The sequence below is a fragment of the Prinia subflava genome, chromosome Z (genome assembly GCF_021018805.1).
Source record: "Prinia subflava isolate CZ2003 ecotype Zambia chromosome Z, Cam_Psub_1.2, whole genome shotgun sequence".
Lineage (NCBI taxonomy): Eukaryota > Metazoa > Chordata > Aves > Passeriformes > Cisticolidae > Prinia > Prinia subflava.
Genome location: NC_086283.1, coordinates 40,781,827 through 40,800,284, shown reverse-complemented (window position 1 = coordinate 40,800,284; position 18,458 = coordinate 40,781,827). Strand labels below are relative to the sequence as shown.

General features: G+C 40.0%; 1 protein-coding gene across 1 annotated transcript; it reads left to right on the top strand.

Moving 5' to 3' along the window:
• Nucleotides 1–5,633: 5,633 nt before the first annotated feature.
• On the top strand, nucleotides 5,634–17,423 carry SLC25A46 (solute carrier family 25 member 46). The gene is made up of 8 exons (XM_063422707.1): nucleotides 5,634–5,883; nucleotides 7,660–7,702; nucleotides 8,963–9,020; nucleotides 9,528–9,605; nucleotides 10,309–10,409; nucleotides 12,923–12,979; nucleotides 13,417–13,474; nucleotides 15,325–17,423. Exons 1-8 carry the CDS (start codon nucleotides 5,634–5,636, stop codon nucleotides 15,901–15,903), a joined length of 1,224 nt encoding a protein of 407 aa, XP_063278777.1. The 3' UTR covers nucleotides 15,904–17,423.
• Nucleotides 17,424–18,458: the final 1,035 nt, after the last annotated feature.

Below are 18,458 nucleotides of genomic sequence, written 5' to 3'. Positions count from 1 at the left end.
AGCTTAGGCCTACAGCTTTAATACCACTTAACAGCACTTAAAGGACAGGTTAAACAATTTATCTAAAGATTAATATTGAATTTATTATATCTCATAGGCCTAGCTTACAAATCTGAAGTACTTAAGAAAGTAGGAGAACGACACTCTTGTACATTTGCTATAGCATATTCACACCCTCATGCACACAGACCTAAAGAGTCTGTACAAGACACTCACAGAGTGCCTGCAAAAAATTCCCCTCAAATTCGGTGAAGGATGCACATCTGATGCCTTTGGATCTTCCCACTGGGCAAAGGGTTGAGCCTGGAGAAGTGGGTATGTCAGTCCAGGCTCCAGCATTGTCACTCAGTGATCCTCCAAATTTAGCAAACTTGAGAGTTCTCTGGCTCTGAGAGGCACCACATAGTGGGAAGTGCTTGTCACAGTCTCTGCTGTCCTGGAGACCTCAAAGGATTTCACTTTGGGCCATTGTTTATAGAGTCACAAGAGAGTGGGCTTCACCCATAATAATTTTTCATCCTGACTGAAATTTGAGCCAGTATGTTCTTTGAAAATTTGATAACAAAATTGTTATTCTTCTTGGGTTGTTTTCCAGGCAAGAAAAATAAGCTTCCAAGGCTGCTCATTAAAAAACAGGAGCTCATTAGACAGTACTAATTCCTGGGAACAGACTGATTTTGATAAGCTCAGGAGGAGCTCAGCCTAGGTGCTGTTTGTGAAGATCGAGGTCTAATGAGCATTTCTCAGATCATAGTGAGGCCCTAGGAGGAGTGCAGGGCAGGCACACCATACATATGCCATTGCACATCTCTGTTGTGTAGATGAATTAAAATTAATTACATCCAAATCTTAATCACAGACAAGTTCTTTGAATTTTTAATGCATTTTTCTCATGACAAAACCCCCTGGATAACACCACTTTGTATCAGTTAGGTTTACTCCAGCAACAACCTACAACAAGAATCTTTCCATTTCTTTAGTTCTGATTCCCATTTCCCAGATATGTTTCTTCAACTCAGCTGAGGAACAGATTCTGAACTTTGTTTACTCATGGCTTGCTATTTATTAATCATATATGCAGCATTTTACAGAATTTGGCGTTCTGCTGTCAAAAACATTAGAAGAGCATTAATGCATTGTACATGGTATCATATATTCACTTTGCAATTGGGTGTCACTCTTATGGTTTGAAGGTATATCTAATATTCCAGGTGTTCTACACATTGCACACAAAAGAAGACTGAAGTAGAGGTGTTACTGCACAAGCATCAAAAGATGATACAGCCACCCACTTTAGATTCAGCTGTGAGGAGAAACAACCCCACAAAGACCCATTTAACTTCCAGAATTGCTTCTTTTCATCTCAGAAATGAAAATTCCTCCATGAAGGCAATTTGCAGGCTCTTCTTCCCTGCCTAGATCACTCTTGATGGGCATTGGTGAATAAGCACCAGCCAGCCAAGGCACAGACATGCTGGGTGCCAGTTATCAGTGTGAGGGAGAGACCCAAGCGCCTGTGACATCTTTCAGCTTCCTGTTTGGGTAATTCAGGGAGTTGCAGAGATGTACAGCAGGAAAACATCACAGATTCAAGTCCAGACTGCCAGCAGATGTTAAAACCCCAGGCTCTCTTTTTCTGGCCCTTTTGGGGTGCTTGAGGGTTTATTTATGTGCCTAGTACAATTGTGAGACAAACCAAAGATTCTCTTCTGAGAGCACTCAACACATGGGTAGCTGAAGTGAAATAGCTATTTGGACATTCACCACTGGGATGTGACAAAGGATGCTACGGATGTCAGGCCCAAGAGACCCAGAAAGAAGATGGTGAGTTTGCTGCTCTCCTTGGCTGTGGGTGAGCCTCCTGCTGGTGTTCAAGCATCTGTGTTCTCATCCTGAATTGTTGTATGGGAAATAAAACATGAGCATGAAGACCCCCAAATCACATAAGCATTACTGTGTGTCCCACCTAAGCCAATATCAAATTAACATTCAAACCTGACCTCCACTTGGAGATTAATTTATTGCCAGTTTGAAATAGAGTAGGATCCCGGGAAAACTACCTTCCTCTTACCCTCTCCTGCTACCAGTATCATGGATGGACTCAGCTTTGGCCACGGCAGATCTGGCTGGGAACCAGCTGGAGCTGGCTGTGCTTTACAGAAGGGCAGCTCTTGATGTCTTCCCACAGAAGTCTGTCCTGCCATCACACAAGCCCAGTATATAGAAATATTAAATTCTCTTTCAAGCTGTGGTGCTGCAAGCCCTAGGCTGCCAAGCAGCACAGCTGCCCTATTCCATTATATGAATGAGAGGGCAGCTACCCACTGTGCAGATCCCAAAGATGTGGTGCAAATCAAATCTGAGTCAGCAGCTTTGCAGTCTACTCCTTTGCTAACTGGTTAACAAAGCAGTAGCTACTAACATCATTTTCCAAGATAATGTAGATTTTAATTTTAATACAGTTTCCTCACCCTGAACTGTTCTCCCTCTCACACACATACTTATTCAATGAATATTGTTTTAGGAAAAGCAGCAAATCTGGCTATTCCAACAGTAATGTCATTTTCCAGTGTGGAAAAAGACTGTGGTTTCTTTGGATCAACACTCTTTCTCCTATTTTTTGTTTGTTTGTTTGTTTGTGGGGTTTTTTTGTGGTTTTTTTTTTGTTTGTTTGTTTTTTGTTTTTTGGTTTTTGGTTTTTTTTCTGAGGAACTGTGGTTTACTGATTTCTCTTATTGACAAACTTCATTCTGTTTTCTCTCATGGAGGCTGGAAGACCTCCTGGAGGTCATGCTTCCAAGACCAAGCACAGAAACTGCATGCCTGGCTCTGTATTAAGTCACACGGGAATTAAATTTAAGGGATCATTAGCACAGAAGCTTTGTGTCCTACTATAATTGCTGCTCAGTGCACTTAGGCTTTTGCCAATTTGTTCTCGCTGCAAAAGTAATCCTCTGAGTTGTTTTCGTTATGTTTTGTTTCAAAGAAAAGAAAGCAGCCCAAACTTCTGCTGTATCATGTGAAAATAGTTCTGTATCATGTGAAATAGTATAATGTGAAATCATGTTCTGTGCTATGGGAGCACAGTCAAACACCAGGGAATGGTCTGGGACACTGTGTAGGAGGCATGGACCCCACACCTGAAATTCTATTTTATATTAATATTTAATTTCTTATCAGTATTGTTCAGTATCCTTATCAATAACATGGACACTGTGGGATTAAGTACACCCTCAGCAATTTTGCAGATGACACCAAGCTGAGTAGTGCTGTTGATACAGCTGAAGAACTGAGAGTATTATTGTAGTCATGCATTTCTGTACCCGAGCAGATGTTTCTATATAAGGAAGTTAAACTAGAATTTTCTATAGCCTGCTCGCTGTAATTGGCTCAGTCCCAGCACAGACACAGTGATAGGGCTTTGGAAGTGCACCTCATAGCCTAGTGTCCATCTCATTGGGCAAGGGGCCAAATAGCCCACCTAGACCATCAAGTACTAAAGGGCCTGCATAAGGGTACATGAGGCTTTTTGGGAGTGCCTTAGCCTGTGTAACTGTGCTTGGTACACTGTGCTTGGCTTATCTCTTTTCATTTTGTAATGTTTATTCTTTTTGCTGTTATTAAAACCTTTATTTTACAAAGCATATCCTGAGAAGCCGTCTCGCTATTTTATTAAGCCATTGCTCCACTGGCTGGACCCTCGGAGTTATCGAGAGAAATCTCAATATATTATAAGACTGGTAAAACACTGGAAAAAGTTGCCCAGAGAGGCTGTAGTCACAACTCTGGGAACATTCATGGCCAGTTTGTACAGGGCCCTAAACACCTGCTGGAAATTGAAGATGTCCCTGCTTATTGCAGGGTAGTTGGTCTAGATGACCTTTAAAGACTTCTTTCAACCCTGACTATTATGATTTTATGATTTCCACAAATCTAGAAAGACTAAAACTGTATAACAAACCAGAGAACAGCTATGTTGTAACTTCATGTGCTGAATTTGTGGCCATTGCTCCTTGTCTTGTCACTGAGCACACTGAAAAGAGTCTGGCATCATCACCCTTTGGCACCTGCCTTTTGAGATATTTATATGCATTAATGAGATTCCCTCTCACAAAGCTATGGATGACTCCTGCCATCTGTGCTATGCTTAGACTTGAACACACTAATTCTGGCTTAACCTAGTGCACAAAATGAGAACGCCTGTGTGTCAGACTTTGTTGGGCTTCTTAGGAGAAGACAAGCTGCCTGGAAGGAGATTGTAGCGAGGAGGGGGTCAGCCTCTTCTTGCATGCAACAAATGACACAGCGAGAGGAAATGGTCTTAAATGTGCATGGAGAGGTTTCAAGTGGACATTAGGAAAATTATTTTTAACAGAAAGGGTGATCAGATGGGCTGCCCAGGGAGCTGGTGGAATCACTGTTCCTGGAAGTGTTTAAGATAGGACTGCCAGGGTCATAGTTTCAGCTTAATGATCTTGGAGGTCTTTTCAACCTAAATGATTCTGTGATTCTAAGCTAAGGGATCATTAAACCCACAGGGCATGACCTCTCCCTCCTAAGGGGAAGGAAGATTCATAAATGCTCATGGCTGAAAGGACCAACAAAAGTCAGAGGATCTGCAAAAAATCAGAAAGTTTAATTAGTCAATTGCACACTCAGCATGGAAATTGGTATTTTAGTCCCTGACCTTCTATATAAGTGCATGGCAATGAGTTTTAGATATAGAGGTAGTGTGAAAGGAAAGACAAAAAGGAAGAGGTGAATTAAAGAGAAGAGAGGAAGAGAGAAAAAGATCACCACTCCTGGTTCCAACACTGACCCAGCTGAAGGGATGTCAAGTCCTGGTGTCAGAATCGATTCAGCTGTATCCATCCAGCCAATAGGATTTCCTTTGGGCACCGCCTGGCCTTGGGGGATACTTTCTAGGGACTGATTTCCCTGTCCTGAAGTGTTCCTCACTTTCCACGCAATCAGTTATCACGGGCAGTCTGTTCCTCCAGACCATTTATGAAAATGGGTCGGAGGGCTTTGAGGATCCTGGGTGGTCTGTATTCCTCTCCGTAGTCCACGTCCCCCTTCTCGGCCTCATCCCTGCGCTTGTCGTGTGCTGCGTTGCTCTTAACACCAGGGTCGATAACAAGAATGTTTTTCCCCGGAAAGTGCTGTCTTATGTCCGCATACCCCCGCTCCCCGGCGCCCTCTCGCTCTTTCTCCCGGACTCCCCGCGAGGGGCGGCCCGCCAGGAGGAGGCCGGCAGCGCCGCTGGCACACACACTCCCCGCACGCCCGGGCCGCCACCCCCCCCGCCAACCGCCAGGGGGCGCCCTCGCCCGCCCACCCCTCGCGCCGGACGCCCCGCCCCGGCGCGGCAAGCGGAGCGCCGCCATTGGCCCGGCGCGGCAAGCGGAGCGCCGCCATTGGCACGGCGCGGCAAGCGGAGCGCCGCCATTGGCACAGCGCCCGGCCCCGCCCCCGGCGGTCATGCGCGCGGCCTCACCGCGGCCGGAAGTGCCGGGGCCGGGGTCTCGGGTGCACTGCCGCCGGCGCGGCCTCGTCTCGGCCGCTGCCGCTCCTCTGCCGCTTCCCTCGGCCGCTTCCCTCGGCCCCGCCGGGTTCCCTCAGCCACTGCCGCCATGCACCCGCGCCGCCCCGACGGCTTCGATGGCCTCGGCTACCGCGGGGCCCGCGACGAACTGGGCCCCGGCTCCAGGCCCTTCAGCAGCGGCTCGGAGCTGGGCCCCTGGGTGACCACCCCGCCCGACATCCCCGGCAGCCGCAATCTGCACTGGGGCGAGAAGACGCCGCCTTATGGGGCCGGGACCCCTCTGGGCGGCGCCGGCTCCAACGAGGACGCCAACCTCGGGGCGGGCGGCCCCAGCGCCGGTAAGGGAGGCCCCGGCCTGCGTTGGCCCGGAGGCGGCCGCCGCCGCTCCCCGGCCCCTTGCTGACCCCCGGCTCCCACCTCCCGCAAGCGATGACCCACCCGGCAGGGCAGGGGCGGCCGGCGGCCCTGGGCTGTGCCGCGGCCGCGCCGAGCACCGCCCAGGCCCCCCTTTTTACTGGCGGTGCTGAAGCGCCAGGGAAGAAAGTCCTTTGGAAGAACACGGACTGCTCCGTCGCTGCCTGTTGCGCTGCAGCACTGTTGTAGCTCCACGCAAATGTGATTTGAGAGTGCCAGAAAGCGCTCCGCAGCTTCTTGTTAAGCAATGTGCAATCAGCCTGCTCCTCATTGCCCATGTAAACAATATCCTGCAGGAACACTCCGCCCTCTGTAAGGGCAGGAAGTGCCTTTAGGTCTTACAGTGCTGCGTTACTGTGTTGCTGTTTTGGACTGCGTGGCTTTTCTCGGGTTTAAAACGTGAGCTGCTGACGTAAGGCTCTCGCCTACACGCGTGATAGCGAGGGAACTGTGGGACTGGTAGGATTTAAGGAAGCAACTAAGTCAAGGCTCTTTCAGTAATGTTGGGAAACTGAGTAAAAGTCCACATAAGTAAAGTCGTTTTAGGACTTCATAAAATTGAGGTGAATTAAGGAAAACTTGCTGTGTCTAGGGTACTGCATTTTGTCTTCATTAATTAAAAGGAGCAGTTTGTAGACACTTGAGTATCAAAAGATTTATGAAATACTAATTTACCTGAAATTGAGTTATATTACTGGGCAAGTCTTCCTTTTCTGACCTATAGTGCAGTGTTTTTATTCAAGTCTTGTAAAGAATACAGCCTTTAGGTGGGCTCCATGCATGCAGTGGTTGAAGCACTGTTTAAGAATCCTTCCATAACTGGACGCGGCATATTTCCCCCCGACTACGTGCAGAAGGTGTGTTCATTCTGCACTTTGGAGGACTGATAAGGAGTTGCTGTAATCACTGAATCCAGCAGCTGCAAGTGGTATCTTACCATTTTTGGGAGGGCTGTCACATTTGTGTGGAGCCCCACAAGCTGCAGATTTCATCCATCGCTTCAGACTGCTTTCACTCTGAAGATTGTAGGGCTGAGCATTAACTTTAAAATATCATTACAGTTCTGATGCTCATATTAAAATCTCTTCTGGTAATTCCCAGTGTGCAAATGTCTGTCTGGTAGCAGACAACAGAAAATTGAAGTCATTACTTTCGTAATTCTCCAGTAACGAGATTTTTGCAAAGGATGGAGATAAACCAGTGGCTTGAGAATTTACTTTATGTTGATGGTTTTTACTCCATCTGTGGCTTTTTGTGTAACCTCTCCCAAAATTTTGCCTTTTTACTGTTTTAACATTATTTTCACCTCAGTTATCTAAATTTATGTTTCAGAATTACTGTAAACTCATGCGTGCTAAATCTTTCAGTCGTTGGTTTGAGTTGGTTTTTTTTTTTAGATATTGAAATACTCCCTGTTTTACTGTTCACTTTCTCTCTTTTTTTCCCCCTGTAATTAAAGTGTAATTTTATATAAGGATGTGCAAGCTCAAATGCAGTCCACAGTGCAAATATTCCTGGGGGAATATTTTTTTTATATCCTGTGTTGCTGAGCTGCCATAAATACTGTGCTTTAGTGCTTGTAATTTTCTGATGCAAGTATAGGATAAAATTAGTTTTTCAGATCCTGTGCATGGCATTTTCTCCTGTTTTTGCTTATTGCTGCTGTATGGTTTTGTTTTGGTTTTTGTTTTCTTTTTCAGAGCAGTTGAACAGATTTGCTGGCTTTGGTATTGGCCTTGCAAGGTAAGACTTGTGTTCACTGACAAAGGAGTAGTAAAACTCTTATTTGTCTTATAAACCCTACATACACTTTGATACTGTGTTTTTATCCCAATAGCCATAAGCAGTTGAAATGTGTTTAGAAACGTGCTACCCCCATTTAGGTTTCTGTTTTCTTTGACTGTTGCTCAAAAAATACGTGAATGTCAGAAACAGTTTTTCATATGGAACGCCCAGGATGTGTGTACCCTGTCCAAGTAATCCGAAAGTAATGCTAGAAAACCTTTTTGACATTTGCAACTTTAATTAATATTTTTAGGCAATGCAAATGTTTCCTAAGAAGGTGAAAAAGTCGTAAAGTATATTACCAAAGTATTCTGGGACCATAGTGTTCATCTAACCAAGTGTCTGAACTGCCATTTTATTCTTTATTATGGTGACCCTGATTATTGATAGTATTTTTGAGAAACTGGTGAACTTCAAGATACTGATGTCCAGGGAAAATTTTACCTCTTTTGTTAGTAGCAAACTCTTAATTAGCTCAATAGTTACAAAATTACAGTATTTTTTTTTGCCACTTGTACTTGTTTGTCGGGAGTTCAGAAACCTACTACAGATGATCCTGTAGCTTGGGGTGTTTGTAAAAATCCTGGATGTTCTACTTTTCTAATCCATGTCCCAGGTTTGAACAATGTACAGGTTAGTACTCTGATCACTCAGGCACTTGGAGATGAAATTAATATTTTCTCTGAATGGCTGTAACCAGGAATTCACTTTGGAAATGAGAGCTTTCCTGAAGTTTTGATTGAAATACAACTTCTGACATTGTTAGGAGAGTTGATTTGGGTCAGAAGTGGTTTTGGTGAATAAGTAGTCAGCTATTAGCACCAGTCCTTCTTTGGCCCTCCTAAGGAGAGTCTTGATTAATAATACAGTATGCAGAATTAGCATAAAACTGGGAACTAATCCTCTCATAGTTGTGGTTGTTTTGTACCCTAATACTTTAAGGGAAGTGAGATTAAGAACTTGTGTATGTTTTTTTGCTTATAAAAATATGTGCATACTACATATATATGGGCCTTTTTCGTAGTAAATGTATATGTCAGATTTTGTATAACTTTTCCTTGGGAAGCTGTTGGGTAGCCATCAAAAATGCCTCGTTAATTCACTAGAAGATATTTTGCTTTTCCAAATACTGATCTGTTGCTGTTAGAGAAAATTAACAAGCTTTTCCTAAGGATTTTTAGTGGCTTACTGTGGATTAAATACAATTTTCCTTTAAAGTCTATTTACAGAAAATGTGTTGGCACATCCTTGCATTGTTCTACGTCGTCAATGTCAGGTATGTGTTATACATTACCTATTCCAGTCAAAGCACCTGTGTACTGTGATATCTCTGTGTTTTCATGTTCTGTATGAAAGTATGTAGTACAGGAAACTGCAAATTTTAGGGGGACTCTGCTCCATTAACAGGTTTTTACTTGTAAAACACACGTTTTCTATTCTGCAGTTAGCTTATTTTGAAAAATCTTGTTCATTTTTCTTTGGGCAGTGGAGAGCATATTACAGCAGGTAAGTTCTGGGATCTGCAGAGCAACTTTCAGGTCCCCATTTACAAGCAGGATGCTTTGTTTCATAGGTTCTGATTTATGTATGGTTTATTGTTTAAACTTTCAACATACAAGTACTTAAAATGGCTGCTTGTTTTCCTAAATTTCATTGAGAACTTACTCATATTTTTAGCTGATTTTCAGAGATAAAATTCTTACATTTGAAAAGGCTTTATCCTTCAGAGTTGTAGCATCTGCAAGTGTGTTTCTAAGATTGCCATTATTTATATCTTTAACAGGTTAACTATCATGCACGGAATTATCATCTCACACCATTTACTATTGTCAATATCATGTACAGCATCAATAAGACACAGGTTAGTATTTGGTGTCAGGCTGTATCTGAGCACTGAGAGTTCCTGCAGCATGTATGTACATTGAAATCCCTTAATTGTTTATGGAGTTGGTGTTGAAACACATGGCTGTTATATGGGTTTGTTACTTCTACGGTTACAGAAATGTGTTAAGAAGATCAAGTAAACTGTTATTTTTTTCAAGAAGTACAGTGCTTAGTGGAGAGAGATTTATGGATGTTAGAAAAGAAAAGGTCCCTGAAACTATTATTTTTTTCATTAGGGTTCTAAAAGATCATTAGTCATTATGTGGATAAAGTTATTGTTGAAGTGACTCCTTCCAAAGATAGTACTGAATACATTTCCAATTCTGCAGGGGAATGGCAATCCTTAAACTCAGATCAGAAGGCAGGAAGAAATTATTAATTCTGAATTTCTTCTGGATGTACTTTTGACATCTCAAGCTCATTGTGTCCATAGAAAATGGTGTTAAGTTTATAATATAGAGTATTAACGTGGGAGACATGCCTCCAAAATTACTGACAGGTCTTTGAAATTACAGAAAAACAAAAATTTCTTCATAGATTAAAAAAAGAGTTGTTACCTGAATTTAATGACAAAGTTGAATGGTAGAACTGTAGCCCTATGTGGTCTGCATTTACTGAAAATTTTTCATTAATAAGTTGAAAATATTTTTGAGTTTTATGTTGCATATTTCAACTCACAGGGTCCAAGAGCTCTCTGGAAAGGCATGGGCAGCACTTTCATTGTTCAGGGCATAACCCTGGGAACAGAAGGCATCATCAGTGAATTTACACCTTTGCCAAGGTATTACGTGTTTTTTTACTGCTTCTAACTAATTAATAAGTCTACTTATTTTCAAGGTGTAAGGCTGTAAAGCAGTTTGAAAAATATTACTTCATGAGAACAACCAGGCATGAAATAAGTGTTTCCAAACACAGTGGTTGTCTTGACAATCTTCTAATCCATAAATAGTGAGGGACTCTTTCTGGGAAGTTTATTTATTTGTGTCTGCTTACTGGTCTGAGTATAAAAATAATGCAGCAAGTTGGTGTTTGGTGTTCAACTCTATAATTTAAAAGAAATCATAATTTTCTTCTTTTATTTAGATTTTTATTGTGTGGTAATAGCAAATACCATGCTCAGGTAAAAATCCTCCTGGAAATCTAAATACAGAGAACTTGCACAGCTAATGAGCCAGCACTGACATTTTGCTGAATATTTGCACTATCTTTGGTGGGAGAACAGAATGGCCTGCGTTAGTAAATGAGAAGACGTGACTGGCAGCTTTGTCTTCTGCCTTCTTTGACCAACAACTATATGTGCCTTGTTCAGTATTCTCATTAAAAAGATGTTACAACTAAAAATTACTGACTTCATTTATAGTGATATTCATCATTCTACATCACTGTGTCAATCTTCTGCTACAGAAATTTAGTAACATTTTTACTAAAAATATTCAGGGATGTGGAAACTACTCTGCATGTAGAAAGAAGAAATATGGTTAGCCTGAATCAAATGCTGCTATGATGCAGGCATCCATACTAATAATAGGGGGCGTTTGCAAGTTCAAAAGCATTAGCAAAAGCATTTCATGTTTAAATTGTATGGAGTGTGTATTTAAGGTTTTTGGTCAGCTCAGTTTCATAGGTGATTGAAATTTCTAGGAGTGTGCTTTCCTCCAAGTGTGTTTTAGATACAGCTCTAGGGCATGCTTAAGTTCATGAGATGTGGTATAGTGTTTATATGTTTATAGTTCTGAATTCTCACAAATGTGAGGAATGATTTTTCCACTTGTGGGCCAGTTCAGCAGCTAGTGCTGCTGTCAAAGGAGTCAAACCTTTCTGCTGGAACCAGGTAATTCCTTCCTCTGCGCTACTCTCATCTTTGTGGAAGCACAATATGTGAACAGAAAGGAAATTAACTGGGTTGAGAAAGTGATCTGGTTCAATGTTGTTTACACATGCACTACCCCCCAGCAGGTTTCTTCTGAATGCTTTCTCTTCCTTTTTAATGGTGGCTTGCATGTTCGGGTAGTCACAGGAAGGAGAAGATTATTGCTTGTAGCAGCCGTGCCAGCAAATCTGATTTAAAAGGTTATTTAACTACATTGTCAGCTTCCAAAAACACAGAAGTGAACTGTCAATTGTATATTATAGTTATGTGAAAATACCCCTGTTTTAGGAGAGAAGCCCAGAAATGGGTGTGAACATTTTATGCTAGACAAACTTTTTGCATAATTGTTCTTCCACTGCAGGGGCAGTTGTGCATTGTGGATTGACAGGTTAGGCTTCCACACATTAGTTTGGCTGGTTTAATTTTCCACATCATTTAAGTATTATGGGTAAGTGGATGTGATCCAAGTATCTGAAATGTATAATGGTAAAAATTTATCTTCTGTTCCTGTTTAGTGATGACCTATGTATTTAAAATGTGGTAGCCAGTAACAACACACAATTCCTCAAAAAGAGTAAAATGTTGCCTTTCTTGGATTACAGTTATTTTAACTACAAGCAGTGTCTGATTGTGGTTCTGGACACTTGAAGCTGAACACTTTATAGCTTGTTATTAAAAATGCAAAGTCTAGTGTGCCCTGCACTTTAGACAAGTGTCTATAACTCATAGTATAAAATGCATAACATATATGCATTTTATAGTATATAAAATGCATATATGTACATAAGCATTTTAAGTACATGTTACCACATGTAACCTCCTGACCTAGGTGGGTTTATATTTCTGTCAAGTAGAATGTAGATACTTACTGATTTTACTTTGAAGTGTGTAACTAGAAGTGTGGACAAAAAACTGCAGTTTTGCAGTTGTGTCTGTACAGAATTACTGTGCAACTTCTAGTCTGATCTCTTGTACTTGGTTTGTTCTTGTCTGATTGTGCCAGTATATGATTTAGATTTTTGAGAAAAAAACAACAACAGGGTAGACATAAGTGCAACCAAACCAAAATGAAATAAAAATTATTACTTGATAAAGGAAAAGTTTGAAGATTTTAAAGCACTCCAGTGTTCTCTGAAAATTGCTTTAAGCACCTGTACATGAGGTTGCTAAATAAATGCAGAACTGGTTAAAGTCAGTTGATATCCTATTAATTAATAACCAAACCCTTTTTTGATAGAATGTCTGACAAGCCTGAAAAACTACTAGAAGTTAAGCATGATTTAGTAAATGTTTTGCTGTGTCTTTCAAATATGTGAAATGCTTTAACATAAATAAGAAAACTGGTTGTTGACACTCATGGAAGAATTGCTTGAGAATTATGTGTGAGTGATTTTTCATATTGTGGTAAATACTTCTGTTTTTAGAGAGCTTTCACATAAATGGAACCTCAAGCAGATAGGTGGACACCTTCTACTCAAAGGGTAAGTATAGCACGTGTGTTATGTCTTATTATCTAAACATAATAAAACTACCCAATGGACATAAGTTTAGTCTGCTGCTATGTTTACTTGACAAGATGCTAACAGTACTTTTCAAATGCTGATTTTTGAACAACTTGACTACATACACCACTTTAACAGCTTTCTCATATTAGATCCCTCTGTCTATGGAACTCAACTGATGTAAAAGATTGGATTCTTTCAGACACTAACCAGTCTGGTCATATGGAAATAGCATTTAACCAGACTTTGACTGAAGCTTATCTCAACTTGATGATGTACATTTTAGTAATTGAGTTATGCTTAGTTAATTTTCTCTCAGGAATAATTTGGTTGAGAACTATCAACTTTCAGGTGCATGTTTGGCTAAAATAATAGTATTGTCATTATGTTAATTCTTACATTGTTAATTTCTACAGGTTAACGCACATCATAGCTATGCCTTTTTATTCTGCAAGCCTGATTGAAACTGTACAGGTAACTTATATGTATTTGGAACATTTAAAAAGATACTGTTACTCTTTGTAGATTAGATTATGTGGAGAAATGAATCTTTGAATCTAGGTTTATGTTGCAGTAGTTGCATTTGTTTTGCTTGAGGCTGTATGACTTAGCTGAAATAGGTGTTTACTATGAAGAGTATATTAGTGTACTATTTTAACTCTAAATCTAGAATAAGAAAGGACATTTAATGTAGATAGTTGGAATATATTGCATATGAAATAGGGACATGCTATATCTATGTGTTCCAGCAGATAAAACATAAAGTATAAAGTATCTTTGCTGGAAAGCAACCTTATAGGAAAGCAATATAAAAACCAGAAAAGCATCTCTCTCAGCCTTTTAGGTAGGCAATCTTCTCTGTAACGGATTGGTTATGAAAATTCCACTGAGATTTGAGGATTTTAAGATCAGTAGCTTCAGCTGCCTGCAAGTATTTTAGTGAACAGGTGTGTGTGTATATGTGATGTATGAAATACGCTCTTGAGTTTCTGGAATCATCATCATAAGCTTATTAGAAGCACAGCAGAGGTAATGATGGCATTTGTGAAGAATTTTATACTGTATTAATCAGTGCAGGGGAGCAACTTGGTTTGTTACATTCCCATATTGCAAGAGGACAATGATCAGTGACAAACCAGAAAAGTTAAAGATTGTTGGATTTCCTACTAGCAGGTTTATATTGACTTTGATTGTCTTAGTTCTGATAAACCATGCTGTTCAACATTATCTGTTTAACACTTATCCAAGTCAGTACATTTCGTCAAAATAGCTGTAAATGGTGGAAATTTGTAGGTGTCATATTTGTTCTTCTGTTATTAGCACCTCAAACCTCATGGTGGTGTGTTAGGCCAAAGCAAGAATGGTTTTGAAGGGCCCAGACTGTAGTGATGTGGAGTCAGTAGGGATTGTGCTGCTGTACTTGTACTTAAAGTCTGCAACAACATTATGTTATCAGGCATTTAAACTAGTTTCTCTCCCACACAGAAAAGACCATGAAGGATCTGCAGGCTGTTTAGTATTTCTTTAAAGTGCTGAGGAATATGCTGGTGGTTTATTCTGGCATGAGGTCAGGACACAGACCACATGGATTCAGAGACTTGGACATTTAGCAAAACACAGAAATCTTGAATTTTGGATGTAAACCACATGATAAACACTGGAGTATAACCATTAGTAGGAAAAATAATGTTTTTAGTTTAATCCTATCCTCACAGGTGGAATGTAACAGAGTAAATAATTATTAAATGATTTTTGTTTTCAATACATGAACAGAATTCACTAAGAGACAGCATGGGTGAAGAATACTACTTTAAATGCATATAATGCCATGAAAACATTCAAAATTGAACCTATTAAATTCATGTCAAGAATGACCTTTCAACACTAGTTATATCAAGTCTTTACTGTGTAAATTCAAGTTCAAAGGTTATAGTCTTTAAAGTAATGGAATTTTAAATTAAATAAGTACTACCTGGCATTTTGTTCCAGATGTAGATATTTTAAGTTCATGACTGTTTTGCATTCTGATATTTTCAGCAGTAGGCTAAAAGTTGAATTTCTTTGGTAAAAACACAGATGACTGCAATATACATTAAAAAACCCTCACCTCTTTAGGATGGGTTCATTCTTTAAAACGAAGCTCAGTTGAATGCTGTGAATGCTGTTATAACAAGGGATATCTATTTGGACAGTTGCATAGACACAATAGCATGCAAGTGTTCAGCTCTTTTTTAAAAGTTCAGCAGTGATGAAGTGTCAGAGGGGATGTCAGGATGATTTTGAAGTGCTCAGTATGAGTTGTAACTCCTTCTTTGTGCTTGTAGAGTGAAATCATTCGAGACAATCCTGGCATCCTGGACTGTGTGAAAGAAGGAATTGGCAGAGTTGTAGGCTTGGGAGTACCCCATAGCAAGCGTCTCCTTCCTCTGATGGTCCTGATTTTTCCCACTGCTCTACACGGAGTTCTTCACTACATCATCAGTTCCGTCGTCCAGAAGCTTGTCCTGTTTGTTTTGAAAAGGGATAATTCCCACAACCTTCCAAGTGAGAGCTCCACTTCTGTGCAGAACATGCTGGATACGTATTTTCCAGAACTCATTGCTAGCTGTGCTGCTAGCCTTTGTGCTGATGTCATGCTTTACCCACTGGAAACAGTTTTGCACCGCCTTCATATTCAAGGGACACGCACAATAATTGACAATACAGACCTTGGCTATGAAGTGCTTCCAATCAATACTCAGTATGAGGGAATGAAAGACTGCATAAATACTATAAAACAGGAAGAAGGAGTGCGAGGTTTTTATAAAGGATTTGGAGCTGTTATAGTACAGTATACCTTGCATGTGGCAGTTTTACAGCTTACCAAAATTATTTACTCAACACTGCTTCAAAATGTTTCTTAATCTGTCCAGGTCTGGATCTAGCTCATTGGACATGATTGACTTGCTAACCTAATTATTGTTTAAATGGCTTAGAAAATGAACTCCAGGGAATTCACTCTGTGGATTCTCCTTACACTGTAGAACAACTTGTTTTAAAAATGGGGATATAGTTTCCAAAGTGTAATTAAAAAAGGACTGTTTAAAAATTACAGACACAAATTGAATATGTCATATGCAGTCATACAAAGGGGATCAGATTTCAAATGTGATTGCATTGAGGATTTAGTTTTCCTCTTACCAGTTCTCTGACATAAGGAATGGGTATGAATTGTTAGTATCTGCTTTGTAAGCATCACATCTGATATTTAATATGGACTGTTAGCCAGTGGAAAGGAATTTATTTTCTTAAGTTGTAAGAACTTGCAGCTAGCGGACTGATGGCTTTACTGGTCTCTCCAACTTCACTGTTAATGGAACTATGAGTAAAATAGAAGTTGTAAAAGTGACTGAAGTAGACTTAAATATTATCATTTACAGGTACATAAAAGACTTATTTGCTGCAGTGTGGCAGAGGATGACAAATGGGAATCTCTTGCTTTGTATAAAAACAATGAAAAATGGATGTGGGGCAAAGCTGCACAAAATGCATATTTGGGTGTCTTGCAGTTTGTTTGCAAGGTTTACATTAACTAAGTGTGTGAATAAAGCAAACCAGAAACTGATGTATGCATGTGTAAGTGCCATTTTTAGTTGACTTTCCACTGAAAACTTCAGGGTTTAGTTTTACTCTAATGCTCCATATGAGAGTGTAATAATCATACAAATCTGTGTAGTAGTAGTAGTAGTGGTGTTCAAAGTGTACCGAAAGCCTGAAAAACAATTGGCTGTTCCTAGAATTTCTCTTTTGTTAGATTGGAGGGGTGTGTATAAAATTGTCTCCTTAACTATTTAGCACTGATGTATGTAATTTAAAATCTCTGCTAGTTTAAATATTTTGTGGAGCAGAGCTAAGTATGTTTATGTGCAAAGGAAGCACTGAAATATATAATTTTTGCCCTCTCCCCATTCAGACTCAGCCTGAAAATGATTTTTAATCATTCTAAATAAACCTAGTCCTTGGTTTCATCAGTAAATATGGGGGGTGGGGAGATGGCTTTTGCAAGTAAAACAAGGATGTGGAAAGTCACTTTTAAATTATGAGAGGCTGCTACTTTTCTCACATTCATGTGGCAAGTCTGTTTTTGTGAACTGTAAACTGATCTGCATTTTAATCATTAATCATTGTGTAGTTATCACTTATGGAAAGTGTCATGGCAAAATAATGCAAAGATGTTGCTCTTTGTAAGTTCTGCCTTCAGATCAGGTCTACTTTATTTTAATCTAACTTCCATGTATTTTAAATGCCTAAGTGTTGAAATGGAAAGTATGGTAAACTTGGAAACTGGTTTCTTTTGAAATACTGTTGATTGCAATTTTAGTGTATAGTGTATGAAATAAAATGAGAATTCACTCTAAGTATTATAAAATAATTCACCAAAGAAGCATGCAAGGGAATCTTGGTTTGTGTGTTATGTTTTACTGTATAAACTCCAGAGTGGCATGTTTAAGTTCCTCAACATTCCTAAGTGCAAGAACTTGATGCATTGAACTACATGCAAGGGCTTAGGTAAAATACTCAGTTCCTTGGTTGGTTTCTTTTAAAATTTCTGTATCATCAAAACGGCCATGCCAGAGAATGATCCAGACTGGAAAGGATCCTCAGCAGGTCATGCAGTCCAAATTCTTGCTCTAAGCAAGGACAGCGGTGACTAGTACGTGCCCTTGTCCAGTTAAGTTTTTAATACATGAAACTGGCCTTTTCAAAGGTGTTAAATTCAGCTGTAGCCAACAATTTTATCACAATTGCCTTGAAACAATAACTAAGTGCATCTTGCAGTCCAACACTTCCATGTGCATCTGTAAAATTGGCCTGTCCTGTTTTTCTAGGGCATTTTGACTAGTGAAGTGGACTATTAGCCTTTATATATTCTTCAAGAGGGAAGATGAGCTCTCAAGAGTGGCACTAGAGACTGCTGTAATATTTTACTGTTTTAAAGACTTGCTTTTGTTTGCTGGCAATTTTACATTTTTAGTCTGGGTTCTCAGATCTGTAATTTTAAGCAGGGTGAGAAAGAATGCTGTCAGTGTAGAACAGCTGTTCTGAGCTAGGAAAAACCTTTTGCTTTGGGCTATTCTTTTTTGGTCCTCTTCCCAGTTAGAATGAACATGTTTTGATTTTTCATGTATACTTTTTTTATCTTCCAAAATACTTAATTTTGTCCAAATTGCTGAGGTTTTGCCCATTCAAAAATGTAAATGAGTATGGACTGAAAAAAGTAATTTTAACCCTTTAAGTCATAAGTGTTTCTGGTTTTCATTTGGATTTTAAATCTGAAGTACTCAAGTTGTAGCTCACACAAATGATCAGTAGGTGGCTTCAGCAAGAGATACCACCAAAAACTACAAAATACTGAACTGGCTGTAGGAAGTAGACTGTGGTGGAATATGAAGAATTCTTATGCACTCTTGTGCCTGAT